Below are 22761 nucleotides of genomic sequence, written 5' to 3' on the forward strand. Positions count from 1 at the left end.
TTACTGAATGCTGCCCATTACTGGAGCCAAAGGTAAGGGGGGGGGAATTGTAAAAGTATGAAGTATTTTTCCAAGTTCTTTGTGTACAATAATGTCTTGGTAATCCTTATATCAAGATGTCAGAATAATAACATTTGGCATATCACAAGTTAGTTGCTGAGACTGAAAAGAAAGTGACTTGTTTGAAGCTGCTTAGAGGGCTCATAGTATAGAAAATGAACTGGGGACTTCCAACTCACTCTTTGTGTTCTTAATATTATGTCACACCAGATCAGTATGCCGAGATACGCTTTTGTAGAAATATCTGGTATCCTGGAGCATCCTTGTTAATCTAAGTAATGTAGTATTTTGATTCCATATTAATTTCAAGTATCTTGAAATAATTTTTTTAAGCATATGTGTTTGGGAAATCCACACTCCCAAGTGAGCCATAAGCTATGGATGAAAGAGATTGTGTAATTACATTTATATGCTTTTTTGTCATCTGAGCTCCAGCATTGTTCCTGTGGATCAGAGTGCCAAGCCTTGTGCTTTAGATTGTTGAGTGGGGTGGCTCTTCAGCTGTAACAGCTTTCATACCAAACGTGTTCTTTCATCCCTACAAGGCCATACAGAGTTTTTATGGCTGTCTTGTATTATTGGCCTTGGCTGTCAGTGCTTGTTTTTTCAACTTTGTCCTAGAATGGGGTGCTTTGGTTGCCCCAGCTCATTAGCTGTGGATACTGTAGATTGTAGACAAAAAACTTCATTTGAACTTGGCTGTGGGGGACTATAGGAACATAGGAAACAGACTTACTGAATTAGGCCCTTGGTCCATCTAGCTCAGTATTGACAACACTGACTGGCAGCAGCTCTCTGGGGTTTCAGGCAGGGGTCTTTTCCCATTCTATGTGGAAATGCCAGGGATTTAACCTGAGACCTTCAGCATGCAAAGCAGAGTCTTTGACCCCTCCCCAAATACTTGCATTCTGCCTGCCTGAAGCTTTCCATTAAGCTTGCTGCCTCCTCAATTATCTGCCCTCTTGCCTGGTCTGGTATCCTTGCACTTGATTTCATCAGACATGATCCTGCAAGATTGCTCCTGTTCATGCCCTGGCTAGTCTTGTTCAGTCTTTCCCTATAAATGCAACATTGAGTGACCATAAGAGAAATGGGCAGCTGTGATTTCCCTGGTCTCTGTCAAGGTTTTGGAATTGGGTGAGAGTGAGGGATGCTTGTACAGTGGTACCTCTAGTTGCGTGCACCTTTGGATACGTATCCTTTGGGTTACGCACGCGGCAAACCCGGAAGTATTTTTGCGAGTTTTGCCGTGCGCGCATGCGCGTAACAGGCACCTCCGGTTGCAAAAACCTCGGGATCTGACCGGAACTCTGGAACGGATCCTGTCCGCAACTGGAGGTACCACTGTATTTAGGAGTCCAGAGTCTTGATGCCTGCTGTGCAAGAATTCAAGAACAGTGCTTGTAAAAGTGGCAGAGTTTGCTGTTAATTCCTCTAGTATTTTTCCTACTTTATGATTGTATAGGCTTGAGTTGTGTAGGCAGCTTGATCTTCTAGAAGGACTTGTTCTCTGGATTATGGTGCCCTTGTATTACATTTCCACAACAAGAGTATAAAAATAAATGCCCAGCTCAGGCAACATGTGATGAGAGCTGAGAGAGTTAGTATTATTCCATCATGACCCACTCCCACCCCAAGCCTGTCTCTACTCTGGCAACATATGGAGAAGATCTCCTTACCCTTTGCTCTGTCTCCCCCCCTCCCCCCGAATGCTGGGGTGGTGGGGGGAGAGTTGTCCCTTAAGCAATTCCTGTAAACATGGGCCAGTTCAGAACATACTGTTTTCCTCAAACCTTAGGAGGTGAAGGGAAGGGTTCCCCCTCCCCTTTCCAGACATGAGGGCTAATTGAGTTTATAGGAACTATTCTAGTATGTGCACAGACATTTTTCAGTGTGAGACTAGACTGCTGGCCTTCTGAACCTCGGCACTCTAGAACAAGACTGGACTGTTCAGAGCAGACTTGCATAAAGTAGGCACTGCAAAACAGCCACAGGACTTCAAAGCTGCTGAGCAGCATTCTTATTAGGACACAGCAGACTCCTGTAAGATTATACATTGCTTCTGAAAATGGCTGCTGTCTGCTAGTAAGAATGCAGCTCAGCACCCTTTAGCCTTGTCTCTGTGCTTCATTGCATATTTTAGCATTGCCCTTGCTGCTTTTCCATGCTGGTTTTAGGTTATCTTCATTGGGCAGCTACTGTGCCCCAAGGTGCTTAGTGAGAGGCTTACTTATTAACTCCTAACTTGCCCATAGTGCCACCTCTCCCTGTCTCTGGCTCACTGGTGATATTATAATTATAATATCATTATAATAATTTCTGTCTCACCATTTCTACAGTCTGGGACTCAAAGCGGCTTACACAGATAAAATAGAACAAGCTAAAAACATAGAAAAAACAATCAATAAAATGTAATTAAACACTAATTGGGTGCCTCCACCCCTTTAGCATGCACCACCAATAGTGGGAGCATTTTCTGCTATGATTTGCTTGCCAGCAAGCAAGCAAGCAAGCAGACAGTGATGCCTGATAGGAACAGCAGCTGCCACTGCTTACTTGCCTGCCTTCTCTCACTTATGATGGTAGCAGCAAACAGTAACCACTGCTGCACTGCCTACTCACTGGATGGCAGGTGGAGGGGGGAGGAAGAAGTCATTGTCCATTATGGTGACTTACCTCATGGAGGCGGGGTGGGTGAGCAGGGTTATTTCACCAAATGGTTTGCTATCAATAGTCCCTCAAAGGCTGGAGCCTGCCCCAAACGTCTTTTCTTGCTATTCAAAGTGTTAGGATTTGGGCCTGATTCATGTTACCTTGGTCTGCATCTCTGATCCATCTGAGCCTTTCTTTCTCTGTACTTTTAGTTCAGGCATAGGCAAACTCGGCCCTTCAGATGTTTTGGGACTACAACTCCCATCATCCCTAGCTAACAGGACCAGTGGTCAGGGATGATGGGAGTTATAATTCCAAAACATTTGGAGGGCCGAGTTTGCCTATGGCTGTTTTAGTTCAAGCTCTATCTCAGGGTTCAGCAACCTTTTTCAGCTGTGGGCCAGTCCACCATCCCTCAGAGCATGTGGTGGGCTGGACTATATTTTTTAGGGGGGGGGGAATGAACGAATTCCTATGCCCCATAAATTAGTCAGAGATGCATTTTAAATAAAAGGACACATTCTACTCATGTAAAAACACGCTGATTCCTGGACCATCCGCGGGGTGGATTGAGAAGGCGATTGGGCCACATCCGGCCCACGGGCCTTAGGTTGCCTACCCCTGCTCTATCTTTAATACTGCTGTAAGCCTCTTTACCACCCCCACCCCTCAAAAAGTGATTTATTACTTAGTCTGGAGCAGAGGCTTAAGGTGAACTATAGTACTCACATACAAATCTCAAATCCGTAAGATCCAGCACTCCAGGGAAATGTTTCTCCCCTGCCTCCCAGACTTCCTCCCCGTATTGTTGGCAGTGGCAGAGACAAAAATAGTGTAGACATGATATTGGAGTGGACACCTTGATGGGGATGCAAATTGCCCCCTTCCCAATCATCCGACTGGCCACTTGAGCTGGGAGGAGGGTAGTTAAAACTTCATGGCTCAGCTGAAGGATGGGGTACTGTGTTTTGTACGTGGGTTTGCCCTGTGTGTAGATTGTGGTGAAAAGTGGTGTTACCACTGGTGTGCAGACCCTGGAGATCTGACCAAGGATGAATGTGGGTCTTGGACCAAGAAAGTTTAGCTACCCTGGCCTAAAAGATTTGTAGTTATGTCACACAAGTCTGTTTTTCTCAAAAAAAAGACAAGAAAAAAAGACACCAGTTCTGTATAGGAAAGTCAAGTATTGCACAATAATTTAAGATTAAATTGCACAGATATTTTGTTACATGTTTATGCATTTGCATGTTAATTAAGATAGCAGGAATAGGGCCCCTGAGTATGTGTTTGCAAAAGTGGCCCCTAGAGGAACTGGCAGTAGATGACAGGTGTGGGACAGACATGGTGCAGGGGCAGACAAAACTAGGGTATGGGCATGCAGTCTCAGAAAGATGGGGAGCAGGGAGGCTCAAGCTATCCTACTTTCTTGAAAAGAAATTAAGGACTGTTTGTAGAAAACTGGCTGGTTGGATGACTGAGCATGTGTGGTGGCTGTAGTGGGAAATGATGGGTGGTGGTGAAGGAGGCATAAGTAACTAACAAGAGCACTCCATGCTGCAATACTTGGCTGCAAGTCCCACTTGTTTCCTCTTATTTCCAAGAGCCCTTATTTATAGTGCTGGGCCTTCCTGCCTTGCTTTTTCACAACTCCATCAGATTAAGAATAGAGAGGTTATTCTTTCCTGTTTCCTGAAGACTGGAGTGGCTGCAGAGGAGTTTGTGTCACAGGCCTGTCACAGTCATGATAAGGTCCTATGATGGGAGGAGGCAAGATGGCGCCGGATCAGGTCGCTTCAAAATCGCGGCAGCGTGAGTAGGAGTCTTATTCTCAAACTGCACTGCTAAAAAGGCTCACCCCAGGAAGAATTATTGCTAACTACTATCAGTGAAGAATTCCTGGGGAGGCTGGAAGGTCTATAAATCTCCTCTTCCTCCTGAAGTACCGGGTAATTCAAAATAACTCCAACTCCAACCTCCCCCCTCCCTGTAATACAATCAGAGCCCTCAAACCGGGGTCGGGATAAAGCAGCCTCCCCTAGCCAAGAGTTACAATCATGGTCCTAACAAGAAAATGCTGCAAAGATTTGGGCATTTCTCCCACAAAACCGGCACCAACGCCCACAAAAGGAAAGCAGACTAAAATTCCCACCTACTTCCAACCTAGGGTCATGGAGGCAGACCCCCCAGGAGTTCCTCACCCGCACGAGTGGTCACTGGAACACATCTGGCTCGGAAGAGAGGAGAAAACAAACGCTAGTGGAGAGGGAGTGGACTTAGCTTCCGAACTAAATCAAGCTGAGACAGCCGAAGAGGGCCATTTAGTAAGTACGGAACAGGAGACTCTTTTGGTAGATATGGAAACCAGCCAAAATGAGCCCCCCACTCCCTCCCCTTCCGGAGAAAAAACAAGGCACTTCCCCCAGTCTGAGCTGACCGAATCCGACGTCTGGCCAAACAGCCCAAGGCTTGAGCACCTGGACTATTTTACTTTTCACTTAGCTGGCATGTACGAGGAATCTCTCAAATGCCATTTCGCACAACTATGTAAAGAACTCGAGCCGATAAAAAATTTTTTGTCGGAAAGCCTGAATCTGCTCTCCACGCTAACTACATTAATCAAGGGCAAAGAGGCTGTTCCCTCTGATACGGCATCCAGCAATAGGGCAAATGAAGGGGGACTCAAGCCAGGACTAGAGCATAAAATAACAAATAGTACCAAAGAGGGAGGGATCCTTGTTCCAAAAAAACAAAAACAAAAACAAAAACTGGCCTCTAGGAGAAAACATCCCACACAAAAGGTAAAAAAGTCAAAAAACATCAAGTTGAAAGGACGAAAGGGAACCCCGAGTGGCAGGAGGGGGAAAATGAACTTCCAAAAGCTGTTCAAATTGCTGGAGAACATAATACCTGAGAAATCAGCCCCCAATACCCAGAAGGGAAAAATAAGCATACAGGTATCACCCAAGCAGGTTGGGGAAATGCCTCACGCCCTTTCAGAACCCACACCAACCTCTAATGGAGTACCGCCAAAACACACGGAACCTGCAGTTTATAAGCAGGTCCCCTCGACTTTGGCACCCCAAGGAGAGCCCGGTAACCATAATACCTCAAAGAAGGCCCAAGCCAATGTGTCACAGTCTTGCTGGAACTTAAAACTGAACATTCACGAACTGGTTCTCTCAACACTATCTATGAAAAGATTTCCCTCATCCCATGTTAGGAGAAAAGAAATCATCTCTGCAATTATCGCTTCAGCAACCGGGGGCCTCGTGACAGCAAAAAACATCAGCGAGGTAAAACTCCTCCCTTATGACATAGCGCAATGCAGAGCCAAAGTGACTTTCAAGGACGGGCTCTCAGTTAAACGGGTTTTGTCAGCTAAAGAAAACTTGCTGAGGGAAGATCTGCTAGTGCAGCGCTTTTTCGAAAACATCGAAGCCCCCTCCCCACTCTTTGGATCCTTTAAGCCAGGCAAGCCAAAAATCAAAGCAAATCCCAAAGAAGCTAACAGCGGTGGATACCGCAAATCACCCCCCTCGGAGATGGGTCCCCCCAATCAGGTGGGACTACAGAAGAAAATCTCTCAACTACCAGTTACATCAGAAGCTGATATTCCCCTTGAGGAGGAGTACCCCCTCACAACATACTTTGAACAGATACAACGCTCCCAAGACGCACTAATTGAAAGACTCGCGGTTATAAGGAACTCCTTACATCTCCTAGCCCAGCCACCACCTTTGGAATTCAATTTTACTAACCATAAAGCCAAACCCCTAACTAAAGAAGAATGGTTTACCAGTCTATTTCTGTCTCCAGAAGAAATGGGCTCCCCCACGCCTCCTTCAATCCCACATCACAAATCACAACAAATTGAGCTAGTGGTTCCAGCGCCGGGAAACGGCTCAATCTTCAGGGACTGTCTGGGAACCCTGGAAGTCATCCACACAGAGGATTGAATTCAGGGGTCAGAGGGATGCTCCCTGTTCGGACACACTAACATCTTAACCCAAAAGGGTTCTCAAACAACACCACAACCCGGAAAAATCAAGGCCAACTTTAAGGCACAAAGGAGTCAGTGGCAGAAAACAGCTGAGTGCGATAAAATCGAAAACTCCCATGGAAAAACCTCAGCGCTAAACATTCTCTCCTGGAACATAGCAGGCTGGGCTAGTTGCTTATCCCGCTCTTCCGATATTCCTTTCTACCGTCAAAACTTTAGTATTATTGCCCTCCAGGAGACTTGGGCAGCTGAAAACCCAATCTTGGAAGGATATCACACATATGCAGTAGGGGCGGTCGCAGGTAAAGGCCCAGGGAGGCTCAAAGGGGGGCTATGTATACTGATCTCATCACACTTAAATGCCCTATGCAAGGAACTATCCCCGCTAGAGCAGCTTGCAATGGCCCTACTCATCTCCTGGAGAAATTGCAATCTCTTAATCATTAACGTCTACATTCCCCCAACCTCAAAAAAAACAGATATTGAGAGTAAATGGACAAAACTGGCCTCATATGTCAGGACACTGCAAGCAGACTATCCAGGAGCAAAGGTCCTGCTGGCGGGTGACCTGAATGCAAGATTAGGGCCGGATGATCCCAGTTTAGAAATCAAATACAGGTATACAATCGGTTACCTAGCTGCCTCCGACCCAGAAACCTACCTACTTCCAAGGCAATCAAAGGATCAATACTCAAATTTCGCAGGTGCTTGTCTCCTTAAATTCTCACGACAGCTGAGTCTCCCTATTCTAAATGGGTGTACCAGCGGCGATATTCCTGGGGAATTCACTTACATGTCAGGGGCAAAAACAAGCACAATCGACTACATGCTGGCAGATAAAGAACTCCTACCAATAATCGAACATCTAAAAGTACTTCCATTCATTGAAGGGGACCATTTTCCCTTACACCTGCAGGTAGCACCAAAAATCGAATCTCCCTTCCTGAGGACAATATATCCCGCTGAAATTACTGCCTTAGAGCGACCTGGCTGCAGAGTTAAATGGTCCCAGGCCCTCGGCCGCAGATTGAAGGAGATCCTATCCCCTGGAAAACTTAGTACAATCTTGAATGGCACGGGGCCCAATTCCATGTCTGAGGACCCAATCTCTGCGTATGATAGCCTACTTCAAGAATTAAAACCGTACCTATTCAACATCACAGGGAAAAAGTTTAACAAACCGCCAATCCCCAACAAACCTTGGTTCGACCACTCTTGCCTGGAAGCTAAGAGAGCCCTTCAAAATGCATACAAGGCAGCCCTGACAGCCGAAAAGGCGGATAGAGTAAAAGCCTACCTTATTGTCCGCTCCCAAAAAGAAGAGTACAAAAAGCGTATAATTCAGCAAAAGAATGCTTACAGCAGAAAATGCTGGGCGGAATTAATCAGCGCGGCGAAATCCAAAGATCAAACCCTTTTTTGGAAATTAGTGGCCCCTGGCATCCGCATGACCAACGCTTCTCTTATCTCACAAATCCCTCCAAACCTCTGGGTCTCGTACTTTCAATCTCTTTATGACGACATTGTACCATCATTTCAGACCTGCAAAATAGAACTACTGGCAAAATGGCCCCCAGTAACAGTATCTGAAATGGAAACCTACATTAACCAACTAAAATTGGCTAAAGCCCCCGGCCTAGACGGAATAACACCAGAAATGTTAAAAGCACAAGTGGAATGGTGGGCACCATTTCTAGCTGCCCTCTTCACACATATTGATGACTCTGGCCGTATCCCCAGAGATTGGGGAACAGCGATAATAGTGCCACTTTACAAAAAGGGTAATAGACGGGACCCAGCAAACTACAGGCCGATTAGCCTACTAAGCGTGACCAGCAAGCTTTATGCAAAGCACCTTCTCGCCAAGTTTTCAGACTGGTTAGAGAAGGAAGACATCCTTGCTATCGAACAAGCGGGATTCAGACCCGGCCGGTCCACGTTGGACCACTGTCTCACGTTACATCATCTCATAGACAAATACAAATCAAGGGAGCAGGCCTCTCTGTATGCCGCCTTCGTAGATTTAAAAGCTGCATTCGACACCGTGTCCAGATCCAGACTCTGGAATAGACTGCAGGACACATCAATCGACAAACGGCTCCTATTACTAATCCAGGCACTTCACGCAAATACGGCCCTCAGAGTTAGGTGCAGCCACCAAGGGCACCTAACAGACCCCATCAAAACATACAAGGGCGTCAGACAAGGGTGCCTTTTGGCTCCACTACTTTTTAACTTCTACCTTAACAACCTAGTAGCTGCACTAACTGATTTGGATTTCCACCCGCCAAAGCTCGCAAACCGGCACATTCCCGTCCTTCTATATGCCGACGATGCGGTTATCCTATCCAGAACACCAGTCGGTCTCAAAAGGGCATTAAGGAGGCTTGCTATATATTGCGAAAGAGAATGCCTCAAAATCAATTACCAAAAAACTAAGGTAATAGCGTTTGGGAAAAAATCAAAGCCCAGAAGCTGGGAACTACAAGGACATAGATTAGAGCAAGTTTCCAACTATAAATATCTCGGAATGGCAGTACAGGCCACAGGAGCAAATAAAATGCATATAAATTCTGTTGGAAGCTCAGCCGAAAAATCCGCAAACTGTATTCTCAAATTCTACAGAACACAGGGGGGCTTCTTCGTTCCGGCGGCCCTTAAGTTATTTAAGGCCAAAGCGCTGGCTCAGCTCCTCTACGGAACCTTTCTAGGCCCGTCCTCCTCCTCTTTCTCTCCCCTGGAACGTGTACAATCTAAATTTCTCAGAGCCCTCCTGCACGTCCCCAAATGCGTATCCAACGCATGGATCAGACTCGAAACGGGAATGATGAGTGTGGAGGCTTCAATACGCCTAACATCAATTTACAAATGGCTGGCTCTAAATCTGAAACCCCAAGGGATTGCACCACTGATCCTTTGCGATCAGTTTCAGTCCGGGTGGCAGTTAGCGGTCCTGAATTCTCTCCAGAATATGGGCCTTTCCCCCCAAGCCCTCTCAAAGATGGATCCAAGGCAAGCTAAAGTAACAGTCAGACAACGACTCAGTGACATTGAAAGACAACAGGACTGTTCAAGATGCCCTGAATACAGAACAGGAGAAATCGAGAGATACATAGCTGCCCCGGCACCTTACCTCTCCTTTCTCCTGTCAAAAAACTCAAGAAGGGCGTTTACTCTTGCCAGAAGTGCGGCATTGCCCACACCAGTGCTGGAGGGGCTCTATAAAAAAATCCCATACGCCCAAAGACTCTGCGCATGCCCACTAGGGGAAATAGGAAGCCCTGAACACTTGTTCTTCAGATGCCCTCTATATGAAGAAGCTCGAAGGGAGATCATGGACCCCATACTGGTGAGGTTTGCAAGCCTCCCAGAAAAGCAGTTATACAACCTGCTCCTGTTAGGTAAAGACCCGATGATTACCAGGGCGGTTGCCAGATTTTGTGTCCAAATTTGCAGATATAGACCTTCTTCTCAGCCCATCTAAGTTTCTCCTCAATGGAATCTCGAGCGAGCCGGGCTCAGCCTTCTGCAGCCACTATTTTAAATCTTTAACATTGTAATGCAATTAATAATTTTCTTTTAAATCTTGTTCAAAGAGTTTTATATATGTAACATCCCCAGAAAGTGTTTCGTCAAAGGGATCCGCTGTATTTATTTTTATTTTTACTTTACCTCCTTTTTAAGAGCTGGTCTTTGACCGTAATAAAGAATGATTTGATTTGAACTGGCTGGTTGAGAAACACAACTTGCCCACAAACTCTGACACTTTTGTGCCCACTTCTGATTGCATCCAGCACAACTTTTCCCATTCCTTGAGCTGCAGCTATTTTCCAGTCTCGCACTTCTGTTTGTACTCAGCCCCGCCCCCAAAACCTGGGCTCACTTGTGTGAAAGTAGGACCCTTTGCAACCTTTGGGATTAGGAGGGTTTGAAGAGGTTCCGCCCTGTCCGGTGAAAGGAACGAAATCCTTGAGTTGTGTTTACTTTTAACTGTAGCAGAGTATGTTGTTGTTGTTGTTTTTAGTAAGCTTGTCTTTCCCGGAATTACAACGTGAATGCACTGGGACTAGATCCATGCACATTAGTTTGGCCTGAACCCTTGGGAAAGGTCCTGACTATAAATGCTATCACCCATCGTTCACCACCACCCTGTTTCCTGGCCAAACCAGCTGCTTTTGTTTGCCTTGACATGGCTACCCAAAAGCTAACTTTTGTTGGAGATTAGGCCTCAAAATCCTGGAGCTCTTCTTCAAGCACCATTTAAAGCAGTAAATGCTGCTTCAACAGAACATACTTTAAAAAGGGGCGAGTCTTATAACGTCATCAGTTTTCTTAAGCTGTCATGTTTATCGCCCACATACTGCGTGTTCGCCTGTGCTTACCTTCATTGTGATTACGTGTTTATATATGGTTGGCAAACGGGTGTAGATCAAGGAGTTGCCTAACTTTTCTTCGAAAATTGTGATGAAATGCATGCAATACAGTTTTTGATGTCATGCTTTGACCTCAGATTTGTAATGGGGTGACTTAGGATGCAGCCTCCTTGGAGTCCGTTGAATGCCAACTTTTTATTCATGGTTATATATCTATATCTGTTCTATACTCTCTTGGCTCTTTCTGCATCTTGCTTTCCTCACCTGTTCATTTTGAATTAGATATACTGTATACATAGCAGGATGCCATTCCCTCACCTTCTTTCCCCAAGACCTGCTTTTATTTCTCATCACTCTCAACCATAAACTTTCCCCCCATGCTCCCAGGGTGATCAGGGTGGGTTAAAAATAATAATCTTTTTTTAAAAAAAGTGACTAGAAGTTTATCTTAAAGAACAACTAGGTTGATCTGCATGTTAGCACTATAGTATACCTTTCTACTGATTTAATTTTTACCTGGTAGCATTGAGGCGTGCCTATATCTATATCTATGTCTGAAGATCCAATTTGATCAAATACGAATATTTGCATTCAGCCTACCAAAATATTTGGTATTTATTTACCTAATGAAAATAACCCAGTAACTAGCAACCCTTACTTCAATCTTTGTTACTTTGTTTTTGTGAGGGTGAGGTTGGGCCGAAGCAGAGAGGAGGAATGCTGTAAATAAGACAACAAATTTACCCAGTGGTCAGGTTCCTATATTTTTATGTTTAACCTCACAAGCTCTCATGGCTATTGGTTGTAAGTAAATACAGTGGTACCTCTGGATGCGAATGGGGGATCCATTCCGGAGCCCCATTTGCATCATGAGCAGTCCGCATCCCGAGCGCCGTGTCTGCACATGCTCACCGCGCGATTCTGTGCATGACGTCATTTGATGCCTCTGCGCATGCACGAACCTCTGAATCCAGAAGTAACCCGTTCCGGTACTTCCAGGTTTGGCAGGTTCGTAACCCGTGACGAACGCAACACGCAGCGTTCATAACACGAGGTATGACTATATTTTAAAGGCATTCCCTATACAGTATATTTAAAGAAAAACCTACAAACCTTGCTACAAAATGTATACAATGCAAGACATGGTTGTAAGAATGAAAACAGTATACTCTATTTAGACAGGAACCATAGAATATGTTGGAGCTTCTTCCCTGCAGAAACATCCAGTGTTCTGGCCCTGCTAGCATGCCAGGGGACTGTCAGGCAAGGAATGTCCAGAGTGAGGAGTTAACTCTTTATTGTCAAAAGTATACTTACAAGTAGGGAAAAGGCATGTCCATCAGTCCTACATTGCTCACCTACTCCAAGGTGTGCACCTGATGAGGCAGTTGCAGTGACAGAGAGGCCTGGCCCCTGACCTCAGCTTATGTATCTTCCCCACCCAAGTTGCGCATAAGCAGCATGTGAAGACTGCATCTGCGTGTAACTTGCTTCTGCTCCTCCCTCTTCAATCCTTGCTTGGTCCTGGGAGACAGTGGAGCAGGAGAGGTGGGGGCAAGAGGAGGGTATGTGGAAGCCCTTGACCGGGGGTCAGCAAACTTTTTCATCAGGGGGCTGGTCCCCTGTCCCTCAGACCTTCTGGGGGGTGGCCAGACGATAAGCCCCCCTAACTCTCCCCTCCCTTCTCCATAGTACCGGGGTGGCTGCTTACCTGTGTCTTGCGAGTGGCAGGGGCTGGCGGCGGTGGCAGAGGGATGATGAGTGGCACATGAAAGGGCTCCGGAGAGGGGCTGCTTAAAATGGCGGCCGCTCGAGCGCTGCTGCTGCTGCTGGCACCAGCAAAGCTCAGCCCCCTTCCTCCTCTAGACAGGGTGGGGAGAAGCCAGGGAGGAGGTGCCGCTGCCGTGTGAGGGAGAGGGAAAGAACGTGTGTGCTGGCAATCCACGTGGTGATTCCTGGACCATCTGCCGGCCAGATCCAGAAGGCAATTGGGCCTGATCCAGCCCACGGGCCTTAGTTTGCCTACCCATGCCCTTGACTCTCCACCAGCCTGACCTCTCTCTCCCTCCTCCTCCTCAGCCTGTTCTTCACTCTCCATTCCTGCAGCTTATCCTGCCTGATTCTCGTCTCCTGTCTGTTACAGGCTCCCCCAGATCACTGTTCCCTTCTTCCAAGACTCCAAGTTAGTCTCTAACCCCACTTCTCCTGGTGGTGCCCATTCCTCAGTATCCAACCACTAATCTTCAGTGTCCAGCCAGTCCCTCACACAACATCAGGAAATGACTTGGCTTTGAAGAATTCCCAGCTTTCCTAACCACCCAACCTGGTCCCAAACCTGGGAGAGATTTCAACTAGCTCAGGAGGTGTCATAAATCACTCCTTCTGAATCCCCTTCTTTTATTCCCAATGACAAGGAAATTCCAGAGGGAGTGCAAGTGAAAGCAGTTCAATCACCTTTGGTTTCCTTCCTCTTTGGATTGCAGCATAAACTGTAAATAAATATGGTTTCATGATCAAATGTGCACCATTCTTTAGGAACTATATGAAGAAATAATAATCATTGATTTTAAATCAGCTTGATTTAACTCAGACAACCTTGGTGGTGATTGCAGGCTTGTTTGGGAAAAGTCTAGGTGGAAATGGGTGGCAATATATTTTGAGGTCAGGGTTTTAAAAATTCCCACATAGTGGCTCTAGGCTCTGACTACACAGTGAGCTGAGCACACATTGTTGACTGTCTGTCTGGCCTCCATGTTGACTACTTTTAGTTAGAGCTGTCATGAGGTTTTTGTAAGTAATTTTGGTACATGCTTTCACTCTTGTCATTTATAATGTAGAATGGGAGAAGTGGAACATGTGTTTGTCGTGTCGGCTCCTCTGTCTTAAAGAAGGACATGGTTAATGAAGTAAAATCAAACTGGAAATAACTACAGTGTAATTTTGTACATGTCTACTTAGAAATAAGTCCCACTGAATGTAGTGAATAAGTGAATGTAGGTTTACAGACTTAAGTTCCCATGTGCCAGTAAAAAAATAAAATAAAATCATATATGTTCCAAGGACCTGGGATTTTTCAATTCCTACTTGAACTATATTCTGCAAAATACAATGGAGGCAACTGAAACCACCAGGTTCAGCTGCATTGAATGTTGTCTGAACAGAACTTCTGCAGCTAAAAGGAGATAGAATCAACAGGAGAACATTGAAACACGCAACTTGGGGTGGCCTATACAGTCATACCTCGTGCTGCGTACGCTCCGTGTTGCATACGTTCGAGTTACGCACCTCCGTGACCCGGAAGTCCTCCACGGAGCGTGCGAGTGCACAGAAGCGTTCTGCGCATTTTGCACATGCACAGAAGCGCAAAAACCTGCGAACTTCCGGGTTTTTTCTTTGTTTTTTTGTTCGTTCGTGTTACATACGCCCGGGTTACATGATGCGACCTGGAACGGATCGCGTATGTAACACGGGGTACCACTGTACTGTAATATATAATATTTTGTGGCATTAAGATGCTGCTCTGTTCCAAGTACTTGCTCTGAATCTTTGACCTTTAGCCCATTGCTATCTTAACTCATTTCAGAACACAATGTAGACAGAATCCTACCTTATTAATTTCACTGTATAGAATTTAAATGTGTACGTAATAGAATGGCAGGTAAGGTTAGACTGCACTGTTTGTGTGTGTGTGTGTGGGGGGGCAAACAGGCATAGAAGCCACTAGTATCTGTCCTGATCCAAAGGGATGGTATAAATATTTCTGAAAGAAAAGGAGCCCTGTTGGATCAGACCAGTAAAGGTCCATGGCAGCCTTCAGGGAGGCTACAAGTCTCCCCTGTTTCTTCCTCAGCAGCTGCCTATGTAGAGGTTCCATTTTACTGTCATGGTTATTGGGTTTATTAATGGCCATCTTCTATTACCCTGTCCAATCCCTTTTTAAAGCTTTCTAAAGCAGTAGCCAGCACATAATAAATATAAATATAAATAATAAATAAATAATAAATATCCCTTCCATCTGACTGGGTTGCCCCAGCCACTCTTGTTGTGGTGAATTCCTTAAATTGTGTTCTGCGATAAAGTGATTTTTAAAAATCTACTCACTGAGTTGTTTGTTACATCAGTAGAAGAAAATATTTCCTCTTTGCTTTCTCCACAATTTGAATAATTAAAAAAGTTACTGTCATGTCCCTTGATCTTCTTTTCTAAACTACCAGTGAAATCCTATGCATGTACTGGTAAATACAATTAAATAAGGTGGGACTTTTCCTGAGATAAGAGTGTATATTAGAATCGCAGGTTTAAAAGTTTCAAATGCTTTAGCATTGGGGAACATATGTGAAGTGGCTAGGGAAAGGGCTGTATAAATATTTTGTGTTTTATTATTTGTAGAATGCTGCTGATTGCGTTTGTGAGTGAATGTGGTAGTAGTAGAATCATAGAATAATTTTACAGTTGGAAGGGACCCCGAGGGGCACCTAGTCCAACTCCCTGCAATGCAGGAATCCTGGCCACAGCCAGGTGGGCTCGAGCCACCAGCCTTCTGGTTAACAGCAAGACGCACTGACCCTCCTTTGTCCTGGCACTCTGTCTGTGTATGTTAACGCTGCTGTGTAAGAACCCATAGGACACCCCCCCCTGCCATATTTGTAAATGCTCATTCCTAGGGCTTTGCGTAATTTGAAGTGTAGTGCAGCAAAATCTCAGCAGGAGTGGGCTTCAGCAGAGCTTTTCTGGCAGTTGAGGGGCTTCCATGCCCTTCTGTGCTGCCATAAAACAAAAGTGTGGGGGTGGGGATGAAATCTGTGTTGATACGGAAGAGGGAACTTTTGGTAATCTCCTGCAGGCTGGGGTGCTGCCTAGCAGGACTGATTTTGGTAGGTGATATGCAAGAGCGAAGGAATGTGTGGGCATTTTATTCTTTTCGGTGTTCCCCGAACAGCTGCCAGCATCACTGCCTGGCTTGGGTGGGGCATCTTGGCGTGGGAGCTTCTCAAGGAGACAGAGGCCCAAACATTGCTGCAGCTCCCAGGGCGACCTGGGCGGGGTGGAAGAGAGGAGAAGCAATTGGCTCTCCTCTTCGCATTCTAGGTGACGAAGTGCAAGGAGGAGCCCTTTCCTCTGCATCCTCAGCAGGGACCTGAGGCCTGGGATTGGTTCTTTCTGCAGCCTAGGTAACCAGCACAGGGCGGAGCCTGGCTCCCTCTGCATCCTCCGCGGTGACCTGGGGGAGGGGATTGGCTCCGGCTGCAGCCTAGGTAACGGGTGTGTGTGGTGGGGGGGTGTTGTCTCAGTCTCGCTGCAGCCTCAGCCCGGCACATGGGGTGGGGATTCCATATCTGCAGCCTGGGCATTGAGCAGGGGGTGGGGATTCGCGGAACTCCTCTCTAAGCAACAAGAGGAGGAGCGCTGAGGATTGGATCTCATGCTGGGGCGGAGGGAGGAGGGCTGGCAATAGCACAGCACCTGTGGGTCACATGCTGGCAAAGGAGGGGGGCTTCTAAACAACTCGGGGGCAGCTGGCAAGCCTGCCAAAAAAGAAAAGAAAAAAAGAGCAACTGTTAACTGAAACCAGAGATGTCTGTCCAGCACCCTGCCTGGGTCACCCAGCTCTGCCTGCCCGGAATTTGCGCTCTACATAGACCATGATCTGGGTGGACAGCTCTGGGAGCGGCAGCTGGGGACATGAGAAAGGTATCCCTTTTAACCCTTTTCTTGCCCCTCCTTCATGCCTGCTATTAGATTTTGGCTAGAGCAGGCCAGATCTCTTCGCACCAGGCACCTTGGAACTAAGAAATCTGTAGGGGGGAAAGGATGTATTATATTGACTTGAGGAGGGAGAGGCTCTGAGAACAAGAGGAAATGGGTTGTGTGAGAAATGAAATGTCCTGAAGTGGGGGAGAGTGAGCGGATTCTTGAAGGGGGGGGTTACATCTGGGAAGAAGCAGATGATCGAAATGAGGGTGAGGCGGTGCAGAACAAAAACGCCTTTGGCCCATATGGGTATTCTGGCCTGTTTACACCATGGAAGGTCCAGGTTGGGGGGGCAGAGATGGGTACCTTGCTGGCATATGTCTTTGCCCACACCATCACATTGCCCCAAGACCTGAGAAATCTTCCGTGTGTAACTGGACAAGGCATCCATCTGGATTGTGTTATTTACTTTGAATGGATTTTTCGTGTTGCAGAAGAATAACAAAAGTTAAGGTACCCATTTTGTGAGATGGGGGAGAGGGTTGTCTAAACTTGTTTTAGTTAATTTGGGGTGAAACACAAGAAGTGGGGGGAGGGGAGCAAGGACAGGTGATCCAAATAGTGCCTCTGACAAATTAGGCCCTGAAAGAGCATTTGATTCTGCTGGGGTGGGGGTGGTGAGAGTCCATAGCAGACCAGGATTGGCAGTTACAGAAGAGCCTGATTTGTAAGGAGGTCCTGAAATATTTGACCAGTGATTGAAAGTGATACCAGAATTTGCATATTCAGTTTAGAGATATTATTGACAGGAGGAAAATTCTGAATAGTGTTGCAACACAGAGCAACCTTATGCTCTGACATTGGGGGATCGGAGGGTAAGGGGAAATAACGACACTTTTCTGTTTTGTTTTTGGTAGTGCTCTGAAAAAGGGAGCACTTTAATCTGCTGAGTTCTTGCCTGGAAGAAAGAAACAGCAACTTAAAAATTAGTGTCTCTGGCAACCTGAATTCTGGATCCATATGTAACCTCTGTACATAGTAGAATAGTAGTTTGGGGTGGGTGGGTAACTGTTTTCCTTAGGAAATAGGTTTGTGGAGGGTGGGGCCAGAAGTGCTGGCTGACAGTGGCACTTAAAAAAACTGCAGATGTCTTGTAACAAAAAAGAACAACTGCCTGTGCCACAGGGTGGGGAGGTACCTCTGTGTGGTTGGCAGCTCTAGGGCTGGGCCTGGATGAAAGGAACACACTCCTGCAGTGTGTGAATAAATATAGCCTGCCTGTGGGGGGTGGCTTAGCCTTGGGAGAGGCCTGTCCTGCAAAGGAAGAATTTTCAGGATATTGTGGGGGAAGGGAGATGGCATTACAAAGGAGAAGCATGTCTAGAGTCTAGTCTGGATGAGGGCTTTGCGGTTGGAAGAGGGCAGTGTGTTTTGGATGTGTTCAGCAGGGCAATTTGCTTTCAGTTTGAAGGGCTGGTTAAGGTAGGCAGCTCTGCTGTCTGGAGCAGAGGGAGCTGGCCAGGCAGAGCACGCAGGCATGGCAAAGCCGGGTTCTTGAGTTGCATCAGGTGGCTGAAAATGCAGAGAATCCCCACCCCTTTATGCAAATAGCCAGAATGGCACCACAGGCTGATGCAAGCCCGCTATGGAGCAGCAATCCAGAATGACAATTGGCCCTCCCTCCTTCCTCCCCTCCCTCCCTCAGCCAGCCAGCCAGCCAGCCGTCTGAGCGGTTAAAGCTGCAGACTCCCTGCTGCCTGGACAGAGCGAGCACTGCTGCGTAGCATGGGCAGCGACAAGGAGACAGCTCTGTTGCTGTTCATGGAGTTCCCGGTCTGTGCCCCGGAGCAGCCTCGTTGCAGAGCCGGTCTTGGCCAGCTCCCAGTGCAGAATGGCTGTAGGTGGGGGGAAGGTATCTGGAGCCCCACGACATCAGGGATGGTCCAGAAAAGGAGCAGGAAAGGTGGGGCTGCACCACATTCAGAATGAAGGGCGGCACTTGGAGGTGAGTAGGGTCAAATGGTGCTTGATGCAGTACGTCACAAGAGAAGCTGAAGTTACGTTGGGGATGTTTGTGCTGGGAGTTTTGCAGGGGAGGTCATCCTCCAGAGAAAAGAGGGCATCAAGGAAGGGAGAAGCCTTATTAAGAGTTTTTAAAGTCCCCCCTTTGTTTTTCTTTTGTTTTTAGGACATTGATTTAATTGACATCCTGTGGAGGCAGGATATCGACCTTGGAGCTGGGCGTGAGATTTTTGACTACAGCCACCGCCAGAAGGAGAACGAAGTGGACAAAGAACCAAATAATGGGGAGGAGAGTGGGGATGGCTGGAGGAGCAGAGGCGGCGATGTCGCTGACAGGGCCTTGCTAGTGGATGGCGAGACGGGGGAAAGCTTTCCTGCACAGGTAAAAAAACCCAACCCAACTCCCTAGTTGGGTAGGACGGTTTTCTTATCCACCATCCTGGGATTGTTTTTTGTAGCTGTCCAGTAGAGGAAAATCTGCTGCTCCCTCTCACTTCATGCTTGGGTAGGCCTTGGGAAGAAAATAGCTGTGATGCTGGAAAATGTCCTCCCCTTTTGAAGCTTAGACACAACTCTTAAAAGGGAATTAGTTCTGAAACACTGATGTTCAGTGTTGCTGATCCTGCCCAGGAAGCAGGCAGAACTGCTTCTCCGTTTGTGTTGGGTTTGAGTACAGATATTCATTACCTTTTGGTGCTTGGTTCAAGGCCTTGGTCTGTGCTCTGTTGCTTTGTGGTAGTCCTCAACATACACCCCTTGCTTCTTCCTAGGCTTCACACCACCACCTTCTGATCCTTCTCAGCATCCTGGCTTCTGCTGCTGCTTCTTCTTTTTAAAGATATTTTTATTGAGAACAATTTAAATCAATACCGCAACCAATTACATTTTACCCCCTTCCCCCCTCCCTCTCCCACCCTCCTCGGACTTCCCTCAGCTCTCTTTTCTGATTTATTTGTTCATATTGTTTCTGAGCATCCTGGCTTCTTCTCACCTCTGTTCTGTGAGAATTGGGCCTTCTCCCATGTCTTATTTTTGGTTGCAACTGTTAAGAGCATGTTATTTAGTAAGAATTTTAAAATCTCTCTCTCTAAATCTCATTAGTTTGATCCTAGCCAGCCTCCTTCCAAATGGGGCCAAGATTTATCAGAGAATCCTGCTAGCAGATGCTGTGGGGAGGCCATTTCCCCTTATTTCTCTTTATAACACCTCACATACTACTCTGGAGCCAATTTTGTGGGGGCACAGGGGACAGACAGCAGGGGGAATAGGTGGAATCACCATGAGTTTCCCCCCAACATGGCAGGAGCATCTTGTGAGTAGGATTCTACTTGGGGTTGCTCTTGCTTGGCATCCTAGTCTATAGCTCTTTCTAATTTGGTGAATCCATCCTGAGTCTTCAGAGTAGGACTGTGATATCCTATCAAAGCCACTTAATAAACTCTTGATACCTTGGCCCTGGATGGCTTGAGAACAGTGGTTACTAGGTACATCAGATCTGCAGATTCAGTTCAGTCAGTCCCCACTTACACTTATAAGACTGCACCACTGTTTGTGGTAGTTGCTTACACTCCAGGTATTTCAGGAATGCAGAGCAGGTGACAGCCTCTGGAATGGGTCACCCCACAGTTAGAATATCCTCTGGTAGCAGGGCTTCCCTTCTTGGGGGCTGCATCTAATTCTGCACCAAGAGAATTTGCATTTGAGTAAATTTTACTGTGTGAGATGTACCGTTTCTTGACTTCAGCATTTGAAATTTCGTCAGAATGTGGGATGTTTGAGAAGAAACTCAAGGGTGTCATTGAAATAAGTAGTGGGGGGGGGGAGACAGGGAATTGGGTGTGGTATTGGAAACTGTGCCAGATAGACAACCATGCAGCTATTGGCTGTTGAGGTGAGTTTTTAGGAAATGTGTCTCTTGGTCAGGACAACCTGGTTCTGAGCATTTAGCCCTGTCCCAGGCTGTGTATTGGACTACATCACTGGGTTTCCTCCCTGTCTGAGATGGATGTCACCTCAGCATTAATTACATTTATCTAAGTTCAAGAGAAGAATAAAAGTGAGTGGGGCAAGGAGGAAAGATAAAGCTTAGTTTAGTTTATTCAGCTAATGGATTGCTTTACACAGCCAAAAGAAAAGAAGTCTGTGTGTGAATTACAGAGACAGTAACACACAAAATACAATACTTTTAAAAGCACTATAATGCACTATAATGTTCATCTACAACATTACTACCAACATAAAATAACCACCCCACCCACATAAAAATGTATACAAACAAGCACACACAAACACAGCCACTATTAATGCTGCTGAAATGTCCAGGGGAATAAAAAATGTCTGCCTGGTGCTGGAAGGATGACAGAAAGGGCCATTTTCTCATTGCCACCCTCCAGATATCTTTTAAAAGAGGCACACAAAGAATATGAGGATGTACAGACTTTTAAAAAAAGCAAGTCGTATGTTGCCGGTGGAGGTTGGTCTGAAACAGTTGAAGGGCACAGGTATAGATGATCTTAAGGTAAAATGACACGAATTATTTGCTCTTTCAGGTGCCTGGTGTTGAGGACCAGACAGCCTTGTCCTTGGAGGAGTGCCTTAGGCTGCTGGAGGCCACATTTCCCTTTGGGGAGAATTCGGAGGTGGGTCAATGATGGCCCTTGGGAAAGGGAAGATTTAACTGCTTAGTAGTAACAGCATATGGCATTTCCATAGACTTATTCAGTGTAAAAAATGGGACTTGGACAATCTTTATCTCATGCCCTTGCCATAACCTTGTGAGGCTGTGAAATCTTCCAAATGGAGAGAAAAGCTTGTTCTTGTTCCAGGCACAAGGCCAGGTGGATTAGCAGGAAAGAAGTGGCGAGAATGCCACCCCTCCCTGCCCCTGCAAATGCTTTAAAGCCCCTAATACTGTGGTTGCAGGGAACCTTGAGTGGGGGCTGGCTGTTACAGTCTGCATCAGAAGTTCATGCAGAGAGAGGAAGCAGGAGTAATGATTTATTGCTGACATGACGCTTCACTGCCACATACCCACCATGACTGAAAGGTGTTTTGCTTTCAGTTTCCAGCTGCAGATGCCCCCAGCCTAACTGAAGTTCTGCCGAGTGAGAGCGGGCCTTCCACTGTGTCAGACGGGCTTCTATCTCCCCTACTAACAGGGACAGAGTTGCCCTTCGACCTGGAGCAGCAGTGGCAGGACCTCATGTCTATAATGGAAACGCAGGTGAGGAAGGCTGGCTTCTACCCTTGTTTATTTTCCTAGGTCCTCCTCTGCTTCCTCTTCAGGTGGGTTTACCATGCCATTGTTTAGTGCTTTGCTAGGTTTCAGGCAAATGTGAAGGTTGTTAACATCTCTTTTGTGAATTTCTCCTTCTGTAGAAGAATCTTTCTGCTGCTGCTGCTGCTGCTGCAACCTTCTTTCCTATAACAATAGGCAGGAGCCTAGAAGAATTTGCAGCAAATGGGAAACCAGAGCTGCAGTTAGGTGACCATCTAGTTCAAGAGTCTTCAAAAGCAGTGCACACACTGCACCAAGTGACTGCCTGGAACATAGCAGGGCAGAGGTCCCCTGGGGAGGGCCAAACAAAAGACACCCCTCGCTTCAGGGTCATAATAAGCCACTACATCTTGGGGACAGTTCTTTCCCAGCCTTAAAACAATATAGCATCCCTGCCCTTGCTGGGAAAATGTTTTGCCTCTCTGCATACCAGGTATTGATGATTATTATTATTTTTTAAATTCCTCCACAAATTGCACAGCCACTGCTCCCAATCCTGATTTTTTCACTTCTGGGCTGCCAGATTGGTGGTCAGATGACACTCCTAAGGTGTCCTGATTTTTGTCTAAAAGCAATCAGTTTCTGAACGTTTGTCTGCTTCCTATATTAGACAAAAAGATTTATCAGGTGTGTCTCAGGAGCCATTTCTGCCCCCCCCCCGGACCCATCCTAATAACTAGGTAGGT

At 46.4% G+C, this 22761-nt stretch overlaps 1 protein-coding gene across 7 annotated transcripts in view; it reads left to right on the forward strand.

Moving 5' to 3' along the window:
• NFE2L1 (nuclear factor, erythroid 2 like 1) overlaps positions 1-22761 on the forward strand; it is a 39059-nt gene that overhangs the window by 12711 nt on the left and 3587 nt on the right. For 3 of the 7 annotated variants that reach the window (XM_033169748.1, XM_033169749.1, XM_033169750.1), the window contains exons 4-6: positions 18965-19180; positions 21348-21437; positions 21860-22021. In XM_033169748.1, the coding sequence (XP_033025639.1) occupies positions 18965-19180; positions 21348-21437; positions 21860-22021 (468 nt within the window). Of the gene's footprint in view, positions 1-16472; positions 16777-18530; positions 18782-18964; positions 19181-21347; positions 21438-21859; positions 22022-22761 lie in introns of those variants that run through there. The other 4 variants (XM_033169755.1, XM_033169754.1, XM_033169751.1 and 1 more) reach the window with 4 other exon arrangements.

The sequence above is a fragment of the Lacerta agilis genome, chromosome 14 (assembly GCF_009819535.1).
Source record: "Lacerta agilis isolate rLacAgi1 chromosome 14, rLacAgi1.pri, whole genome shotgun sequence".
In the NCBI taxonomy this organism is placed as follows: domain Eukaryota; kingdom Metazoa; phylum Chordata; class Lepidosauria; order Squamata; family Lacertidae; genus Lacerta; species Lacerta agilis.